General features: G+C 42.7%; 1 protein-coding gene across 9 annotated transcripts in view; it reads right to left on the bottom strand.

The window, feature by feature from the left end:
• LOC139380518 (tensin 1b) overlaps nucleotides 1-21597 on the bottom strand; it is a 291929-nt gene that overhangs the window by 87548 nt on the left and 182784 nt on the right. For 6 of the 9 annotated variants that reach the window (XM_071123243.1, XM_071123242.1, XM_071123244.1 and 3 more), the window contains one exon: nucleotides 5918-5959. The exons of the other annotated variants lie outside the window; for them this stretch is intronic. In XM_071123243.1, coding sequence (XP_070979344.1) covers nucleotides 5918-5959 — 42 coding nt within the window. The remainder of the gene's footprint in view (nucleotides 1-5917; nucleotides 5960-21597) is intronic. 9 annotated transcript variants of the gene reach the window in all.

The following is a 21597-nucleotide window of genomic DNA, read 5'->3' as shown; positions in this document are numbered from 1 at the left end:
TACATATAGGTAGGGGTAAAGTGGCTATGCATAGATGACAAACAGCAAGTAGCAGCAGTGTAAAAACAGGGGGGTGTAATCAATGTAAATAGTCCAGGTGGCCATTTAATTAATTGTTCAGCAGTCTTATGGCTTAGGGGTAGAAGCTGTTAAGGAGCCTTGCGGACTTAGCGCGGACTTGGCGCTCTGGTACTGCTTGCCTTGCGGTAGCAGATAGAACAGTCTATGACTTGGGTCACTGGAGTCTTTAACACTTTTTTGGTCCTTCCTTTGACACCGCCTGGTATATAGGTCCTGGATGGCAGGAAGCGTGGCCCCAGTAATGTACTGGGCCGTACGCACTACCCTCTATAGCGCCTTACAGTCGGATGCCGAGCAGTTGCCAAACCAGGCCGTGATGCAACTGGTCAGGATGCTCTCGATGGTACAGCTGTATAACTTTTTGAGGATCTGAGAACCCATGCCAAATCTGTTCAGTCTCCTGGGGGGGAAAAAGGTATTGTTGCAACCTCTTCACAACTTTCTTTGTGTGTTTGGACCATGATAATTTGTTGGACACCAAGGAACTTGAAACTCTCGACTTGCTCAACTACAGCCCCGTCGATGTGAATGGGGGCTCAACTACAGCCCCTTTTCCTGTAGTGCACGATCATCTCATTTGTCTATCGAAAAATAGACCATTTTCATAAATGGATCTGTGCCATTTACTTTGAACTGGACTGTTTACAGCTGTGGTCGTGAGTAGATGCGCTTGTTTTGAGATCAAAGCAAGAGCTACATGTAGCCATGTGTGTGCATTTTGTTCATATCCTTTGCTAGTTAGTGAGTTATTAGCCCAGCTATAGATCATTTGTAGTCAACAATAGGGAATTGATTGCTTCCTATAAGAGCACAAAACATTTCTAGACATCTTTGAAAAGCAAGTCAGATATAGAGCTTTTTTTTGTCTTAAAGGGGCAGTGTTGTATTTTGAGACAGGCTTGAATAAGCTAAGTAGCCAATAGGCAGAGGGTAGCATCATTTGTCTGATTCTCTTTAATAATGGTTTGGGAATAATAATACATTGTATTTTGTAAAGTGGTTTCTTGCATCAAACAGCACAACAACATTTTCAGTCACCTCCTTGTCTGAAGGACAAGTGGATAAACAGGTTAATGTCAAGCCCTGCATGTTTTTCAAAAGTCTCATGGAATGTAGGTCTACATTGAACACCACACATTGGCAGCTACTGTAGGCTGAATGATAGAACAGCTATTTCCATGTTAAAATGTTATGGGAGGCATTTTCTTCATAGTTTTTTTATGGTAGGCCAGTGATAGGCCTACATTATGATCAAATAGCCACAGTAGTCTACTTGGCCACTGTTAAAACTGTCACTTAAAGCAGGTACAGCCCCAGTGTTCACAATAAAGTGTGCTGGAAGTTGCACAGAACTTTCACAATGTTCAATTTTGCACTCAGCAGATGTGCAATTTGCTCAGTGCCTAAAAAAAATTGAGGGAACATTAGTCATAAGTCCCAATCTGTAACGTGATACTTCCTTTCTCAGACTAAATAAGACCCATTCCAAACCCAAAAGGAAACGTGTCATAGGCAACCTATGCTGTATGCTTGGCTATAAAACTTGCATGGCTGGCTCTGTACTGGATACTGAATAGACCATAAAAAAAACATACATTCACAAATGCAAACATACAACACACAACACAAATGTAGCAACTAATACAGACAGTCTCTCTCATTGCATGTGTGTGCACGTGTGTGGGTTAGTTCATGCATGTGTACGTGTGTGCGTGCATGCACGCGTTCCTTCGTTTATGCATGTGTTTACATGTGTGTGTCTGTACGTGTGTGTCTGTGTGTGTGCACATGTTTGTACGTGTGTGTGTAACAGCAGGACAAAGCTCAAATTGTCTCACTACCCCCTGAGGTTGTGTGGTCAGTGATACACCATCATATGGAATTCAGCTGAAGAGAGACTAAACGTTTATTTGGATCAACGCAGAGGGCAATTACTCATACACAGCTGTGACTGGATCACCGTGTGTTTGCATGTACACTGCATATTGCATTAATTTGTTCAGTTTCTTTGTGTTCATGTGTATTTGGTTATGTTCTTTTATGAATAAACACAATAGATGAGTGTGTATGTAGGGTACCAGTCAAAAGTTTGGACACACCTCCAGGGTATTTCTTTATTTTGACTATTTCCTACATTGTAGAATAATAGTGAAGACATCAACACCATGAAATAACACATATGGAATCATGTAGTAACCAAAAAAGTGTTAAACAAATCAAAATAGATTTTATATTGGAGATTCTTCAAAGTAGTCATCCATTGCCTTGATGACAGCTTTGCGCAATCTTGGCATTCTCTCAACTAGCTTCATGAGGTAGTCACCTGGAATGTATTTCATTTAACAGGTGTGCCTTGTGAAAAGTTCATTTGTGGAATTTCTTACCTTATTAATGCGTTTTAGTCAATCAGTTGTGTTGTGACAAGGTAGGGGTGGTATATAGAAGTTAGCCCTATTTGGTAAAAGACCAAGTCCATATTATGGCAAGAATTATCACTTTTAGGGAAGATCCAGATGCAGACAGTGTCGAAGTAACAAAAGTGTATTACTAGAACAGGGGGCAGGCAAAACGACAGGTCGAGGGCAGGCAGAGGTCAGTAATCCAGATCAAAAGTCCAAAAGGTACAGACCGGCAGGCAGTCTCAGGGTCATGGGCAGGCAGAGGTCAATAAAACAGTGTGGTGTGAAAAGGTACAGAATGGCAGGCAGGGTCAGGGCAGGCAGAATGGTCAAAACTGGGAAAACTAGAAACAGACAGGAGCAAGGGGAAAACCGCTGGAGGTCTTGCCGAACAAAACGAGCTGGCAACAGATAAACAGAGAACACAGGTATAAATACACTGGGGATATTGGGAAGATGGGCGACACCTGGAGGGGTGGAGACAAGCACAAAGACATGTGAAACAGATTAGGATGTGACAAAGAAGAGCTCAAATGAGCAAAGAGAACGACAGTCCATCATTACTTTAACACATGAAGGTCAGTCAATATGGAAAGATATTCAAGAACTTTTAAAGTTTCTTCATGTGCAGTTGCAAAAACCATTAAGAGCTATGATGAAACTGGTTCTCATGAGGACCACCACAGGAAAGAAAGACCCAGAGTTACCTCTACTGCAGAGGATAAGTTCATTAGAGTTACCAGCCTCAGATTGCAGCCCAAATAAAGAAACCACTACTTAAGGACACCAATAATAAGAAGAGACTTGCTTGGGCCAAGAAACACGAGCAATGGAAATTCTATCTGTGGAAATCTGTCCTATGGTCTGATGAGTCCAAATGTGCGATTTTTGGTTCCAACCGCAGTGTCTTTGTGAGACGCAGAGTAGGTGAACGGATGATCTCCTCATGTGTGGTTCCCACCGTGAAGCATGGAGGAGGAGGTGTGATGGTGTGGGGGTACTTTGCTGGTGACACAGTCAGTGATTTATTTCAAATTCAAGGCACACTTAACCAGCATGACTACCACAGCATTCTGAAGTGATATGTGATTCCATCTGGTTTGCACTTAGTGGGACTATCATTTGTTTTTCAACAGGACAATGACCCAAAACACACCTTCAGGCTTTGTAAGGGCTATTTGACCAAGGTGGGTGATGGAGTGCTGCATCAGACCTGGCCTCCAGAATCATCAGAATTGAGATGGTTAGGGATGAGTTGGGCCGCAGAGTGAAGGAAAAGTAGCCAACAAGTGCTCAGCATATGTGACTCACCACCTGGATTCGGTCTTACATTTGATTTTTTTTTTTTACATTGAATAAAATAGACTCATAGCTACAAAATGGTACACTGCATTTGAGGAAACACTGGGAAAGTAATTAGGCTTTGAAAATTGATCAACTTGAAAACTCACTTTTGAGTCGTTCAATGTTTTTGTAGAACTATTGGAGAGCCCTTCTTTGTCTACACCCATTCAGCATTGTTCACACCCCTTTAAGCCTTAGCTCCAACCATTTCTTTAAGTGTTGATCCAACCATTCTGTACTAACTTGTCAGCTACTTCCAGACACCTAAGAGAGAGAAAGAACAGCTCACGGAACATCGCCCTATCAATTGTGCGTCGCCCCACGGACCTCCCGGTCGCAGCCGGTTACGACAGAGCCTGGGCGCGAACCCAGAGTCTCTGGTGGCACAGCTGGCGCAGCAGTACAGCGCCCTTAACCACTGCGCCACCTGGGAGCCCCCACCATTTTACTCGCTGGTTAGGCTTTTTTCATGTTATCCAGAGTGCTGGTGACTGACTGTAACTGTGCTGCTGGCAACAATTGAATGATGCTTTGTTGCTGACGTTTACTGACACCCAACATATTCAACGGGTTTTGAGCGTTCAAAAATGTAATAGTTATTCTGCGCTCTGGCACACTAAGATGAGAGTCTTTTGTTAAGAAATCTAGCTAGGTAAATAATGAATCCCAATGCATGACATAACGTTAGTTAGCGAGCCAGCCAACTAACGTTAGTTAGCTAGCTAACAGTACACTTTAACTCAAATGAAAATACTTTGTCAAAATTAGAGTATTTTGATAAGACATGTAGCTAGCTAGGTAAACAGCGGGAAGGTTGCACTTTTTCTGTGTTTAGACCAACTAGGCTCATAATTTAACAATTGTATTCGTATTTACAGATGGCATACAAGTTTGATATTAAGGCACATGAAAAGTCACATATTCGAGAAGTTATTTCTGCCAAAAAACGCATTATGTTAAAAAAAATTGTTTACGTTCAAACAGCTCTCCTGTGAAGTTGTGACTTGCGACATACGCCTAGTTTCCTGAATTGGGTCACATATGTGGGAACTCCTTCAAGACTGTTGGAAAATCATTCCTCATGAAGCTGGTTGAGAGAATGCCAAGAGTGTGCAACGCTGTCATTAAGGCAATGGGTGGCTACTTTGAAGAATCTCAAATATAAAATAGTTTGTTTAGTTTAACACTTTTTTGATTACTACATGATTCTATATGTGTTATTTGATAGTTCTGATGTCTTCACTATTATTCTACAATGTATAAAAAAGTACAAATAAAGAACCCTGGAATGAGTAGGTGTGTCCAAACTTTTGACTGGTAATGTATATTTTGCATATATCTGTTGTTTTTACCTGAGCAACCAAAAGCCAAAAGTATTGTGCATTGTTAAGAGCTTAAAGTCTTGGTCAAGATTATTGGCTTGTATCACAATGATAATAACACAATGGAGCAAAAGCATTCCTCATCCTACCTACTACCTGGCATGAGGACTCCTTGCTGTCCCCAGTCCACCTGGCCGTGCTGCTGCTCCAGTTTCAACTGTTCTGCCTGCGGCTATGGAATCCTGACCTGTTCACCGGACGTGCTACCTGTCCCAGACATGCTGTTTTCAACTCTCTAGAGACAGCAGGAGTGGTAGAGATACTCTTAATGATCGGCTATGAAAAGCCAACTGACATTTACTCCTGAGGTGCTGACTTGCTGCAACCTCGACAACTACTGTGATTATTATTATTTGACCATGCTGGTCATTTATGAACATTTGAACATCTTTGCCATGTTCTGTTATAATCTCCACCCGGCACAGCCAGAAGAGGACTGGCCACCCCTCATAGCCTGGTTCCTTTCTATGTTTCTTTCTAGGGAGTTTTTCCTAGCCACCGTGCTTCTACACCTGCATTGCTTGCTGTTTGGGGTTTTAGGCTGTGTTTCTGTACAGCACTTTGAGATATCAGCTGATGTACGAAGGGCTATATAAATACATTTGATTTGATAAATTTGATCCCTCTCTTAACGGTTTGAGTTGTTTTAGCTAGAAAAATTAAATAACACACACCCAACCAAATAGAATATAAGATGCAGCTCAAACTCACCATAGTCTCTACATACTTCAGGGGTATGTCGTTACCAGGTGCCTAAAAGAGTAATGGGAGAGAGAGAGAGAAAGGGAGAAAAGAAGGAGAGAGAGCGAGAAAGAGAGAGAGAGAGAGAAGGTGAGACCACTGTAAATACAGTATACAACCTGCAATGGGGAAGCTTGGTTGTGATAACACCTTTTATAGACTGTTTGCATTAGCACTGTTTTATATACACTACTTCACACTTGAATGGCCAATATCCTTACTATGGGGGGGGGGGGGGGGGGGGGGGGGGGGGCTGTATCACATCCGGCCGTGATTGGGAGTCCAATAGGGCGGCACACAATTGGCCCAGCATCGGATTTGGCCGAGGTAGGCGTCAATGTAAATATCTGACTTGCCTAGTTAAATAAAGGTTACATAAAAATAAAAAAAAGATTAATAAAAAATTATTCTGTGCCAATGTTTATCCCACAGTATGTGTCATAATCCGACCTGGGGCAAACATTTTTCTTTCAATTACTAATATGCAGTTGATTTAGCTCCAGAACCAACAGCGCCAAAAATGCAAACCCCACCCAAAGTAATTGAAATAAAAACAAATAGTATTTTGACCCAGGTCAATCTTCTGTCATGTCATATTTCTATAGTGTTTTGTCTGAAAGGGTGCTTTTCGAGGACCTAGAATTCCTTAGTGACCGGTCTGGGTAAAAGTGGAGCTGGTATACGCCTTGAGTGCGTAGGAGCATCCATAAAACCTTTGAGGTAAATATTTACACTAGGGCCTCTATTTTTAGCTGGCGTTAAGGCGACGCTAGTGTCAAACGCACGCTCTTTGGCAACTTTGACCAGCGCTATGCTATTTTACAACCCCTACTTTCCACTTTCATCTGTTGGACCTAACTGTCAAATCGTAGCGATCAGCTTGAAGCCTGGCTATTTGCCTGTCAGTTTACCTTTCACGTGGCAAAGTCACTAACAGGCGATGGTGATGGTAGGCTAATCTTATTAATTGGGCAATGTCCAATAATCAAACATGCAGTGCATTTAAAAAATATCAATGCAAGGTGTATCGACAAATATGTCCATGTTGAAGCCAATAAAAACAAACTAGATTGGCTACATGTTTGTTATAACTAGGCTTATTGTAGGGTTACTGTATTTATTTAATAAACTATCTTCAATGGATGGGACAAACATCCATGCCTCCTGCCAGAGAGCCCTGAGGACTATTCGTGCAAACATAGCCTTATGCTCATGGAATGATAGAGGTGATTTATGATATCATGCTTCTGACCTGATCCAATTTAGAAATATTGTGGCTGTTTAAAAAAAGACATGGATTGTTTTTCATTTAATTTGATGAAAAACCATTCTCATTAGAAAGATTAACCATCCGTGGGTTTATGCTGAGAAAGCAAATGGCTCAATTGCAATGCAATTTTGTCTGCTATTTCGGGAGAAGTGCAAAAATGATCTGTAAGATGGTTCAATGATGTGTGTATGTTTATAAAACATTTTGGATCAGTATAAAGGTGAGTGGGTATTCCCCATTTCTCTATATATTGGATATTTGTCAAGCTCCTGTGAAAAGTTTGCATTTGTGTAAAACCCTCCATAGTCTAAGATGCCTTGTCTGTATTATACACTCACGGGAAGCAATTACAGTGGCTTGCGAAAGTTTTTTTACAACTTGGAATTTTGGATTTACACAACATGCCTACCACTTTGAAGATGCTAAATATTTTTTCTTGTGAAGCAAGAAAATTTGAGCGTGCATAACTATTCACCCCCCAAAAGTCAATACTTTGTAGAGCCACCTTTTGCAGCAATTACAGCTGCAAGTCTCTTGGTGTATGTCTTTATAAGCTTGACACATCTAGTCACTGGGATTTTTGCCCATTCTTCAAAGCAACACTGCTCCTGCTCCTTCAAGTTGGATGGGTTCCGCTGGTGTACAGCACTCTTTAAGTCATACCACAGATTCTTAATTGAATTGAGGTCTAGGCTTTGACTAGGCCATTCCAAGACATTTAAATGGTTCCCATTAAATCAGTCGAGTGTTGCTTTAGCAGTATGCTTAGAATCATTGTCCTGCTGGAAGGTGAACCTCCGTCCCAGTCTCAAATCTCTGGAAGACTAAAACAGGTTTCCCTCAAGAATTTCCCTGTATTTAGCGGTGTCCATCATTCCTTCAATTCTGACCAGTTTCCCAGTCCCTGCCGATGAAAAACATCCCCACAGCATGATGCTGCCACCACCATGCTTCGCTGTGGGGGTGGTGTTCTCAGTCAGGGTGATGAGAGGTGTTGTGTTTGCCCCAGACATAACGTTTTCCCTGATGGTCAAAAATATCAATTTTAGTCTCATCTGACCAGAGTACCTTCTTACATATGTTTGGGGAGTCTCCCACATGCCTTTTGGCGAACACCAAACGTGTTTGCTTATTTTTTTCTTTAAGCAATGTCTTTTTTCTGGCCACTCTTCCGTAAAGCCCAGCTCTGTGGAGTGTATGGCTTAAAGTGGTCCTATGGACAGATACTCCAATCTTCGCTGTGGCGCTTTGCAGCTCCTTCAAGGTTATCTTTGGTCTCTATGTTAACTCTCTGATTAATGCCCTCCTTGCCTGGTCCATGAATTTTGGTGGGCGGCCCTCTATTGGCAGGTTTTGACATTTTGATTTGTTTAACACTTTTTTGGTAACTACATGATTCCATATGTGTCATTTCATAGTTTTGATGTCTTCACTATTATTCTACAATGTAGAAAATAATAAAATAAAGAACCCTGGAATGAGTAGGTGTGTCCAAACTTTTGACTGGTAATGTATATTATGCATATATCTGTTGTTTTTACCTGAGCAACAGAAAGCCAAAAGTATTGGGCATTGTTAAGAGCTTAAAGTCTTGGTCAAGATTCTTAGAGGCTATTTTGAAGAATCTCAAATATAAAAAACATAACATTTTTGTTAAGGGTGTGTACTGGAAGGGGAAGTCAGGTGCAGGAGAGCAGAGTGTAGTGAACAGGCACACTTTTTATTCCGGTCCAACGAAAGCACAAAAGTACATAAAGTAAAGTACATGTGCTTAAACATGGAACATAGACAAAAAGTATGGCAATACCCACGTATTTTTTTTTATTTATTTCACCTTTATTTAACCAGGTAGGCAAGTTGAGAACAAGTTCTCATTTACAATTGCGACCTGGCCAAGATAAAGCAAAGCAGTTCGACACATACAACGACACAGAGTTACACATGGAGTAAAACAAACATACAGTCAATAATACAGTATAAACAAGTCTATATACGATGTGAGCAAATGAGGTGAGATAAGGGAGGTAAAGGCAAAAAGGCCATGGTGGCAAAGTAAATACAATATAGCAAGTAAAACACTGGAATGGTAGATTTGCAATGGGAGAATGTGCAAAGTAGAAATAAAAATAATGGGGGTGCAAAGGAGCAAAATAAATAAATTAATTAAATACAGTAGGGAAAGAGGTAGTTGTTTGGGCTAAATTATAGGTGGGCTATGTACAGGTGCAGTAATCTGTGAGCTGCTCTGACAGTTGGTGCTTAAAGCTAGTGAGGGAGATAAGTGTTTCCAGTTTCAGAGATTTTTGTAGTTCGTTCCAGTCATTGGCAGCAGAGAACTGGAAGGAGAGGCGGCCAAAGAAAGAATTGGTTTTGGGGGTGAGTAGAGAGATATACCTGCTGGAGCGTGTGCTACAGGTGGGAGATGCAATGGTGACCAGCGAGCTGAGATAAGGGGGGACTTTACCTAGCAGGGTCTTGTAGATGACATGGAGCCAGTGGGTTTGGCGACGAGTATGAAGCGAGGGCCAGCCAACGAGAGCGTACAGGTCGCAATGGTGGGTAGTATATGGGGCTTTGGTGACAAAACGGATTGCACTGTGATAGACTGCATCCAATTTGTTGAGTAGGGTAATGGAGGCTATTTTGTAAATGACATCGCCAAAGTCGAGGATTGGTAGGATGGTCAGTTTTACAAGGGTATGTTTGGCAGCATGAGTGAAGGATGCTTTGTTGCGAAATAGGAAGCCAATTCTAGATTTAACTTTGGATTGGAGATGTTTGATATGGGTCTGGAAGGAGAGTTTACAGTCTAACCAGACACCTAAGTATTTGTAGTTGTCCACGTAAGTCAGAGCCGTCCAGAGTAGTAATGTTGGACAGGCGGGTAGGTACAGGTAGTGATCGGTTGAAGAGCATGCATTTAGTTTTACTTGTATTTAAGAGCAATTGGAGGCCACGGAAGGAGAGTTGTATGGCATTGAAGCTTGCCTGGAGGGTTGTTAACACAGTGTCCAAAGAAGGGCCAGAAGTATACAGAATGGTGTCGTCTGCGTAGAGGTGGATCAGAGACTCACCAGCAGCAAGAGCGACCTCATTGATGTATACAGAGAAGAGAGTCGGTCCAAGAATTGAACCCTGTGGCACCCCCATAGAGACTGCCAGAGGTCCGGACAGCAGACCCTCCGATTTGACACACTGAACTCTATCAGAGAAGTAGTTGGTGAACCAGGCGAGGCAATCATTTGAGAAACCAAGGCTGTCGAGTCTGCCGATGAGGATGTGGTGATTGACAGAGTCGAAAGCCTTGGCCAGATCAATAAATACGGCTGCACAGTAATGATTCTTATCGATGGCGGTTAAGATATCATTTAGGACCTTGAGTGTGGCTGAGGTGCACCCATGACCAGCTCTGAAACCAGATTGCATAGCAGAGAAGGTATGGTGAGATTCGAAATGGTTGGTAATCTGTTTGTTGACTTGGCTTTCGAAGACCTTAGAAAGGCATGGTAGGATAGATATAGGTCTGTAGCAGTTTGGGTCAAGAGTGTCACCCCCTTTGAAGAGGGGGATGACCGCAGCTGCTTTCCAATCTTTGGGAATCTCAGACGACACGAAAGAGAGGTTGAACAGGCTAGTAATAGGGATGGCAACAATTTTGGCAGATAATTTTAGAAAGAAAGGGTCCAGATTGTCTAGCCCGGCTGATTTGTAGGGGTCCAGATTTTGCAGCTCATTCAGAACATCAGCTGAGCAGATTTGGGAGAAGGAGAAATGGGGAAGGCTTGGGCGAGTTGTTGTGGGGGGTGCAGTGCTGTTGACCGGGGTAGGAGTAGCCAGGTGGAAAGCATGGCCAGCCGTAGAAAAATGCTTATTGAAATTCTCAATTATGGTGGATTTACCCGTGGTGACAGTGTTTCCTATCTTCAGTGCAGTGGGCAGCTGGGAGGAGGGGTTCTTATTCTCCATGGACTTTACAGTGTCCCAGAACTTTTTTGAGTTAGTGTTGCAGGAAGCAAATTTCTGCTTGAAAAAGCTAGCCTTGGCTTTTCTAACTGCCTGTGTATAATGGTTTCTAGCTTCCCTGAACAGCTGCATATCACGGGGGCTGTTCGATGCTAATGCAGAACGCCATAGGATGTTTTTGTGTTGGTTAAGGGCAGTCAGGTCTGGGGAAACATAACGTAACATAAACGTAACATAAATACAATTTCACACAAAGACATGGAGGGGAACAGAGGACTAAATACATGCAGTGTGATTAGGGAATGAAAACCAGATGTGTATGGAACAAGACAAAACAAATGGAAATATGAAAAATGGAGCGGCAATGGCTAGAAAGCCGGTGACATCGACCGCCGAACACCGCCCGACTTCGGCGGAAGTCGTGACACTTTTTTGGTTACTACATTATTACATATGTGTTATTTCATAGTTTTGATGTCTTCACTATTATTGTACATTAAGCCTGCCACAGGAGTCGCTAGAGCGTGATGGGACGAGGACATCCCGGCCCGGCCAAAACCTCCCCTAACCCGGACGAAGCTGGGCCAATTGTGCCCCGAGTCTGGGTCTCTCTGACATGGCCGGCTGTGACACAGCCCGGGATCAAACCCGGGTCCCTAGTGATGCCTTAAGCACTGCGGTGCAGTGCTTTAGACCTCCGTTTCACTCGGGAGACTCTGTAAATACACAACTTGAAGCAACCACATATTTAGCTATGGACCATGTTCTGATTGGCCAGTGAGGTATAAAGCCTTGACACAATTTGTTAATTTATCAAAACCCAGTCGTTTTGCGTCACCACCAGCTACTGCGCACATAATTTCAGTTGTGAAAATACAGACGCACCCTGAAATCTGTAGCCAGCACCAAGTTTGTGAAAATAGTGCCCTAAGAGACACATCTCTTCCGTTAGCCCAGCCCAGAGACCATCTCCATCCCCACTGCTGCAGCACACCCATCACAACCATTTACAGCCATGGAGAGAGTGAGAGAGAGAGAATGAGAGAGTGAGAGAGACAGAGAGCGAGAGAGAGCGAGAGAGAGAGAATGAGGAGAGGGTGAAAGAGAGAAGAGAAAGAGAGTGGGGAGGAGAAAGAAGAAGAGAGAGGGAGAGAGTGAGGCGGGGGAGGGAGAGAGAGAGGGGGGAGAGAGAGAGAGAGAGAGGAGGAGAAGGAGAGAGAGAGAGAGAGAGAGAGAGAGAGAGAGAGAGAGAGAGAGAGAGAGAGAGAGAGAGAGAGAGAGAGAGGGAGAGAGAGAGATATGTCCAAAAACATTGTTTATTTATAATGACCCAGGCCTCAAGGAATCCATGATGTCATTGGTCAGGGTGGCTCTGGCTAGCTTCAAATTGTTAGAGTGATATGAGGAGCCAAGGAGAGGGACGATAGCCTATATACACACAAACTAAGTAAGAAGACCGGAATTCAATAGTAAAGCAGTGCATGTCATAGCCTACTGCACTAGGTTAAAAAAACTAGGACTTGGAACGATATGGGATGTATGATTCAAATGTATAATACAGCTACAGACACCACCACGAAGGATATGTGTGCATGTGTGCAAATTATCCGTCTCATTGACACAAAGGGTTACAGTTAGGGGTTCATAGTTCAGAGAACAGAACAGTTCTAACACTAAGGGAACAGTCCAACACATCATTTGGGGAGTATAGCCTACAAATCCCGCCAAGTTCAGACAGCGCCTGAAAGAGACAATACTTGGTCCTGTGTGGATTATTTGTCAAGACTGTGGGGCTAGCAATACCATGGTTGAGGGTTCATTTGCCACAAGGATCACATACACATACAAAAAATGTATGCACTGTACTGTAAGTTATTTTGGAGAAAAGTATCTGCTAAGTTTCGTTTAGTTTATTAGTATCCCCATTAGCTATTGTGCGTACAGCAGCTACTGTTCCTTGGGTCCACATAAAATGTACAAATACATGACAAAGTACAGAGACAACAAAAGACAACAAAAATACTATTTACACAGTATTCATATATACATATTCAAATTAGTATATACAGTACAGTTGAATTAGATATTTAGAAAGAGGAGAGGCACTGGGATACAATACACTACATGACCAAAAGTATGTGGACACCTGGTCGGTCGAACATCTCATTCCAAAATCATGGGCATTAATATGGAACAATTTGACGAACTGACTTGTTGGAAAGGTGGCATCCTATGACGTTGCCATTTTAATGTCACTGAGCTCTTCAGTAAAGCCATTGTACTGTCAATGTTTGTCTATGGAGATTGAATGGCTGTGTGCTCAAATGTATACACCTGTCAGCAACGGGTGTGGCTGAAATAGCCGAATCCACTAATTTGAAGGGGTGTCCACATACTTTTGTATATATAGTGTATGTTAAACTTGCTTCTGCCTGAGTAACCTCTGGTGGCAGAGGATTCCATGATGACACGCCTCTATACATAACTGGGCAACGCATTAAATCTGTTTTTGGTTTGGGTACCGTGAAGAAACTGGTATGTCTGGTGGGCTATGTATGTCTGTTTAAAGTGCATGCAATGCCATGAGGGATACCACACTGTACAAGCTTCCATTGAATAATACCCTGTAGTTCTATTGGATAAGTAACTCTCCAACCATGTGATACAAGTGGTTAGGCATTTTCAACACACAAATATTTATTAAAAAGACCAGAAGAGAAGTAGTCAATTTCTCCACAACCCTCAACCATTCAAGACTATCATGCATGTTGTAGATGTTAGTTCTGTGTGTGTAGATAAGGGGAAGGCGTGCTGCTTTGTTTTAAGCCAGCTGCAGCTTTGCTAGGTCTTTCTATGCTGCACCCGACAATATTACCGGACAGTAATCAAGATGGGACAAGATCAAAGCCTGAACAATTAGTACAGTTGATCTTTGTGTAAAAAATGCAGAAGCATCTTTTTATAACAGACAAATCTCTCCCCATCTGCACAACAACTTTGTCAATATGACTTGGCCATGATAACTGACCATCTTGTTCAATGTTTACACTCTTTCTCCAGTTGAGGTTTAGGTCCAAGAGAATGCTTTGAATCAAAACAATGCTTTTGGTTTTAGATGTATTTAAGACCAGTTTATTGTTAATTACACATTCTAACACTGACTGTAACTCCTTGCTAAGATTATCAGTGAGATCATTGGCTGAAGGTGCTGATGTGTAGAGTGTGCAAACGTGTAAGACAAGTGGCAAATCATTTGTAAAAATAGAGAAGAGTAACAGCCCAAGGCAAGTGCCATGAGGGATACCACACTGTAAAGCGTCCATTGAAGAATACTCTCTAGTTCTTTTGGATAAATAACTCTCCAACCATTTGATGGCAGGTGATGTAAAGCCATAACTATGTGAGATTTTCTTCAATAAGAAATTATGATCAATAACATCAAAGGCTGCACTGAAATCTAACGATACAGAATATAACACCATAACCCAAATATGAGGAAAAAGCCAAAAGATCAAAACAACAAACTACAAATAATAAAATATACTACTGATCCAAATGTGTGTCACGCTATCTCTGGTTGGCCAAGTTGGCTAAATTGTCTCCTCTAGTGAGAAGGCGTGTCAGCTAGGGGAAATTTCTTGGTAATGGACAAGAAAACACATAGTGATCCTCACAACAGTACAACTGGTCTGTGAATTTGTATCCAGGCCAAATTCCATGGCCAGACATTTTCTTCCCAAAACAACGTTTGGCCACACCACCCTATTGTAATAGAGAGCCTGGAGTCTAGTTACCGAACAAAGGCCTGTGTGAGATCATACAGTACACACACACACTGTAAACATCTGTGTGTGTACAGTACACATGCTTTTACATGGTTTTCATTGTGTAGTGTCACAGTATGTAGAGGTCCAACTCACAAAACACAGCTGGTTAGTAGAAAGACAGATGTGGAATGGTAGTGAAATGGTATTCTAGCCATAATGTTACACCGTGAAAACTATGACAAAACAGACAGAGGCTCGGTATGAAGTCGAAAGTTAGATCGAAAGGTGTGATGTCGTAGACTGGGTTTATTGTGTCTTATAGAGGAGTTGGGACAACATAGACTGGGGGTATGAGGTCAAAGACATTGAGCTGGAAGGTTAGAGGCAGAATATGTGATGTCAGAGAGACTGTTGGTATGATATCATAGAGACTGTGTGCACATGAGACTGACTGTGTGTGTGGTCCCATAAACTGAGCATGCAAAAGGTCATAGAGACATGTGGGTATGAGATCATAGAGACTGATAGGGTATGAGGTCATAACGACTGAGTGGATATGAGGTCATAGAGACTGAGTGGGTATAAGGTCATCATAAACTAGATTCAGCCACAGCCGATTTGTTATTTCGCGGATAGTCATAATGACAAATAATTTGTAGACAGCAAATTGACTGCAGAAGTCCAAACAGGGGCGGCAGGGTAGCCTAGTGGTTAGAGCGTTGTACTAGTAACTAGTAACTGGAAGGTTGCAAGTTCAAACCCCCGAGCTGACAAGGTACAAATCTGTCGTTCTGCCCCTGAACAGGCAGTTAACCCACTGTTCCTAGGCCGTCATTGAAAATAAGAATTTGTTCTTAACTGACTTGCCTAGTTAAACTATTTTTAGCTGTATCGTCCGTTTGTTTGTGTTGTTGGTCTTGGCTAGCTTAATGTTCTGGTAGGTAGCTAGCTAGCACTCACTCATGTTGCTGCCAGCACCATTATGAAAAGGGGAATGAAGGATACCGGTACAACATTACGTTTTCAAAATAGTGAGAAAAGTCGGGAGCAGGCAGTGTTAATAAGTCATCTTTAGACATGTTGTACTTTTCATAAATGTAGTTTTGTAATTTACTAAAACAAGCAGACAAGAAAAGTGCGTTTGCTGTGAGCCAATGGGGCGACCTAGGTAACCACATATTGTTTCTCCACAGGCGGGCATGGCCGCGACGTTCTGTCTAATACCGACTGGGACTATGAGGTCAGAAAGACTGAGTATGTATGAGGTCAAAGGGACTGCGTGTGTATGAGGTCATATAGACTGAGTGGGTATTAGGCCAGAGAGACTGTGGGTATGACGTCATAGACTGAGAGGGTATGAGGTCAGAGAGACTGGGTAGGTATGATGTCAGAGAGTCTAGAGACTGAGTGGGTAATAGGGTGTCATAGAGACTGAGTGGAAGGTCATAAAGACAGAGTGGGTATGAGGTCAGAGACTGATGGGATTTGATGTCATAAAGACTGAGCGGGTATGAGGTCAGAGAAAGGCCTGGACACCTGTCTTAATCACATGCAATTGCAGTGTGTCTGTGATAAGTGTGACTGTGACATAAACATGTAAGGCCAGTATTCAGTCCATGTGTAAGTCACATGGACTGTACATAGAGCCTCCTTTGATAGATTCACATAACTCAAATAATTATAAGTCACCCTTGGAAGTGCCCAAGAAGAAAGGTACAGTGTAGGGAGTTTCCCAGTGTGAGGACACAAATATACCCAAACAGAGTCTCCTTGGAAATGACACACAGCTAAATATAATCACCAGGCCAGCTTATTTAGATGCCACATCTCTAGTGAAATCAGCTAGAGTTGGCCAGTCTGGATCCAAACTAGGAGCTAAACTTTGTGTGTGTGTGTGTGTGTGTGTGTGTGTGTGTGTGTGTGTGTGTGTGTGTGTGTGTGTGTGTGTGTGTGTGTTGTGGGCAGACTCATGGCCCAGGGTATGTACTACATCTCTCATCTCTTTCTCCCTCCTTCCTCCCTGCTCTCCTTCCTCCCTCCTTCCTACTCTCCTTCCTACTCTCCTTCCTCCCTCCTTCCTACTCTCCTTTCTTCCTCCTTCCTACTCTCCTTCCTCCTTCCTCCCTCCCTCCTTCCTACTCTCCTTCCTCCCTCCTTCCTACTCTCCTCCCTCCCTCCTTCCTACTCTCCTTTCTTCCTCCTTCCTACTCTCCTTCCTACTATCCTTCCTCTCTCCTTCCTTCCTACTCTCCTTCTATCTTTATTATATCCCTATATGGTCACCTCAATGTTTTTGCTAGACCATGGTGCTCTTTTGAGATTTCAAAATACATACTGTACCATCTGCGTTGGTCTACGTTTTATGAATACATCCTGTACAGTCACAATATATAAAAACTCCTCATGATGCTGTGTGTATACGTGTCAATTGAACTGTTGATACTAAAACGTTGATTGTCAATTCATTTTGTTTTTGGTCTGAGCAATGTCGTTCCCAGTTTTCTTTAATGAAAAGGAGAGATGAAAAGCATGGGTGAATGCAGAATCACAGGCTATTTACCCCTAAATCATTTTGGAAAGCCTAATTTGCGAAGTTATGAAACACGTCAAAACGTATACGTTTTTTAAGGGTTTTCACATTCTTTGCATGACATTCTACAGATTTATGCCCCAATGAAAATTCCTCAATCCATGCAGGTTCAAAAATGTATCCCATCAAGGGAGCATGTGCTTTCTTTTACATTTATTACTTGGGATTGGAAAAATGGCCTGTTTCATTCTCACGTGTTCTCCCATAATCATTTGTTTCTAGACAGAAAGCAGTATAGTTATGGTAGAGAGGGAAAATGTACAATCGACGAGTTGAGTAAAATGATCTAACGCTACACTGCCTCCTGCTGGTGAGGATAGAAACTGCAGCCTAAATACAAAGCAATGCTACTGGAATTCAGGCCTAACCAATCTCTAGTGTCAAACTCATTCCATGGAGGGCCGAAAGTCTGCTGGTTTTGGTTATTTCCTTTTAATTTGTGTTCAAAGAAGACTCAGACAACCAGGTGAGGGGAGTTCCTAACTAATCATGACCTTAATTGACCAATCAAGTGCAAGAGAGGAGTGAAAATCTGCGGACAATCGGCCCTCTATAGAATGATTTTGACACGTGCTCTAGACCCTACCCTCTTGACAGTTGTGTAGATATGAAAGGATTGGATGGGTGTATTTTATGGCAGAAATGTCACCTTTCAGAACTACATGAAGTGAGTACTGGGGTTTACCGTCTAGGGGCTGTCTGGACAGCCTTCAATGTTTTAAAAATGGAACTTTAACCCCCCTGCCAAGCATGATTTCTTAAACCACGGAGCTCAAGACATCTTTCAACTTCTCACACATGAATACACTTTTATTTATGCTTCTGTCAACAACATTGAACATTTACCTTAGTTTTGGCACAATCATGAGGGAGGCAACAGAAAGAAACTGTTTGTTTACTAAAATAAGGACAGGATGGCTGTTTGGCAGGAGACAAAGTAGATGTGAGTTTCCTGTCAAAGCCCTCTTATGTCTGACACCTAAAAAGGCAATGCTGTTTCGCCTGTCTCAAAGCTGCATCCAAGCCAATTACAGGTTGATTTAAAACCCTAGGTTGACGTCCAGACAATGCTGAATATGTGATGCTTAATAAATAAACAGCCCTTCAAATTCCTCATGGACTGTTAAGGGAGCTACCTGGCACTGTCCCCAGTATTAATAATATAATAGTTGGTGGGCGAATACATTTTAAATACACACACATTCCCCCCTAACACACAAACTGTATCAACACCAACACACACAGGCACAATTTACCCACACACGCAAACATCTGCTAGTCTCCCATGCTTAGCAGCCCCATCTGCAGCATTTCACAGAACATGGTTTAGAAATGTAAACATAAACGATGATGGAGAGAGGAGGGGGAGGTGGGCTCCCTGGTCTTTAGCTCCCACTCATACACAATTCTGGGCCCACGATCTCATGGTGGGTTTCTATGGAAACAATCCAATGCTGGAATTCAAAACTGAGCCACGCAGAGCTGTGGGAACCTCCTGAGCCAGCAGTGTCCATAAACAACCTCTGACCTCTCTCAAAGTTTGCACTAGGACCCGGACGGACGGAGGTCACACGCAGGCCAGCCAGATCGACCCATCCCAAATGGACTCTTCAGCTCTCTCTGTTACATAACACATGACATTCTGGTATGCACGAGAGACTAGGGTTCTGTGATTATAAACAACTGTGGGGGATGACGAAGACACACCAGTGGGGACGGAGTGATGCTAGTCTGCTCATTCTCACTCAGTTTGGAATGTGTTCTCTCTTTCCTCTCTCTCTCTCACCCTTTCTTTCCCTTCTCTCTCCTGTCTCATGTCCTATTATGGCTAACAGGGTTTGGTCACTGATACAACCACAGCATACACAGATGATGACATAACCCAATGGCCCGATGAGGACTTCCATGACATCCAATCTGAGCCAAAACTATGAGGGCTCTGTGTTTTCCCCCATTGTTTGTTTTCCTGTGTACAAATATGCCTAGCTGTCTCTCGCCTTGTATATTTGGACGGGTCAAAGAGAGAGTGAATCAAAACGTTCCTGAAGAGAACAGTTCTACACGCAACTCAGTGGAGTCCAGCTGTATCCATATACTACACAAAGCACACCATTGGCTGTTTTACCTAAACTCTTGTCCTCCAGGGACTTTCATTTTTGAAGTCAAGGCACTTATTGTGAAAAAAAAAGAAGAATGCTAACCAGAAAAATCTTTCATATGGCCTAGCTTCAGCTGACACAATGCACATTAACACACAATCAATACTTGTCATCAATACTAGTTGACATCTTTCAGTTCATTATATAATGTGTATGTACAGCTGGTAAAAATAAACATCCATCTTTCACTTGGCATATACAACATGGATGGCCAACCTTACGTGCTTCCCATGTATATGCACATGCCTACGAGATAGGAATCACATAATATTATGGGGTACTTGGTCCTGTCCTGTATACAGAACGTAATATGGCATATCAGCCAAGTATGTGCAGCTGTAAACACTGGGCTAATTGAAAAGATCTTGCCCATCTCTGCGCCACAGTTAGAGTCATTACACAGCAATGCACTGGCACGATTCCCCAGCCGTGGTTTGTGTTGGTTTTGTGTGTGTGTGTGTGTCTGGATGACGTAGGTGTCGGGAGGCATTGACTGAGAAACAGCTTTGAGTGGATGCAGGTAAACACAAGCCTGAGGGGATTGTATAAAGGTGTATGTGAATAATTACGTGTGTGAGTGCTGCATGTGTATGTATGTCTGTGCGTGTTTCAAACCTAAAACCAGTTTACTATGTTCTGCTCTCTCTCTCTCTGTCTCTCTCTCCATACTCTCTCTCTCTCTCTCCACACTCTCTCTCTCTGGGAAATGAAATTGCAGGCCCAGCGTTAGTTAACATGAGGGCACGTCTCAGGAATGTACTACCCAGCATGCCCCACTCTACGCCACGCACCTCCAAGCATGGGAGCATGGGAATCCCGCTGGGGGAGCTATCGCCTCATCACTCACTCTGAGGACATCCTTATCGCACCATGATCAAACCAGAGCTTCCACTTGACAGCTCACATTGGACACCCCACTCTCCAACACACTGGAGTCCACAGAAACGTATTGATGCTATTGATCTCTATGCTGTAGTGTCGGCTCTATAGGCTACATCCCTTTGTTAGTTACGTCCTAACTATGTATTTCTCCCTCACATAGGGTACTGTACTTGACTTCACTATATGGACCTCACTCTCACACACTCTTCCTAACATGACAGTCACAGCATCCGCATAGTGTCTTCGTGTACTGTAGTGTACCTGTAGTGTACCTGTAGTTAAAGACTCATATTCTCTGGTGTGTGTCTCCCAACACACCAAATCACTAGAATCACAATAAGTGACTTTATATGTAAAATACTATGTTAATTGAACCCCTCATCATTTTAGACATGAAGCGATTTATGGTGATCTTCCCTCTGTTCTGCACCTAGACAACACAACTGTCGAAATCAGATCTCTCTCTCTCTCTCTCTCTCTCTCTCGCCCTCTCTCTTTCTTCTAGAGGTGAGGAATTCACCAAACATGGAGATGCCTGGGATGGGAGGAGAGAAGCATCCTTCAGCCAGAGAGAAAACACACACACAAGCATGCACACACACAAACACACACACACACACACACACACACACACACACACACACACACACACACACACACACACACACACACACACAAGCGAACACACATACACACACAATTTATCCTATATACAATACACTTTGCACTTCACAACAGCTTTGCTACTATTTTACTTACCTATAGCTCATACAGTACCACTGTGTATAACAATCAAACAGCACATTTTAGTTCTTCCCAACCTAATAACAAATAATTACGTTTTGAGAACGCTAATAAACTGCCATGACATGGAGTGGAATGCAGTGTTGTTTCTGCACGGTTCTGTTAAATGTATGATCCAGAATGGAAAAGAGGGGTGAGTATAAGAGGTACAGGAGCGGTGTTTTATCAAGAAAAGTGGTATGGGGGTGGGAGGTAGGAAGTACAGCCCTAAGAGG

The sequence above is a fragment of the Oncorhynchus clarkii genome, chromosome 22 (assembly GCF_045791955.1).
Source record: "Oncorhynchus clarkii lewisi isolate Uvic-CL-2024 chromosome 22, UVic_Ocla_1.0, whole genome shotgun sequence".
Classification (NCBI taxonomy): domain Eukaryota; kingdom Metazoa; phylum Chordata; class Actinopteri; order Salmoniformes; family Salmonidae; genus Oncorhynchus; species Oncorhynchus clarkii.
The sequence above is the reverse complement of the archived record's forward strand: the minus strand, read 5'-3'. Positions and strand labels throughout refer to the sequence as shown.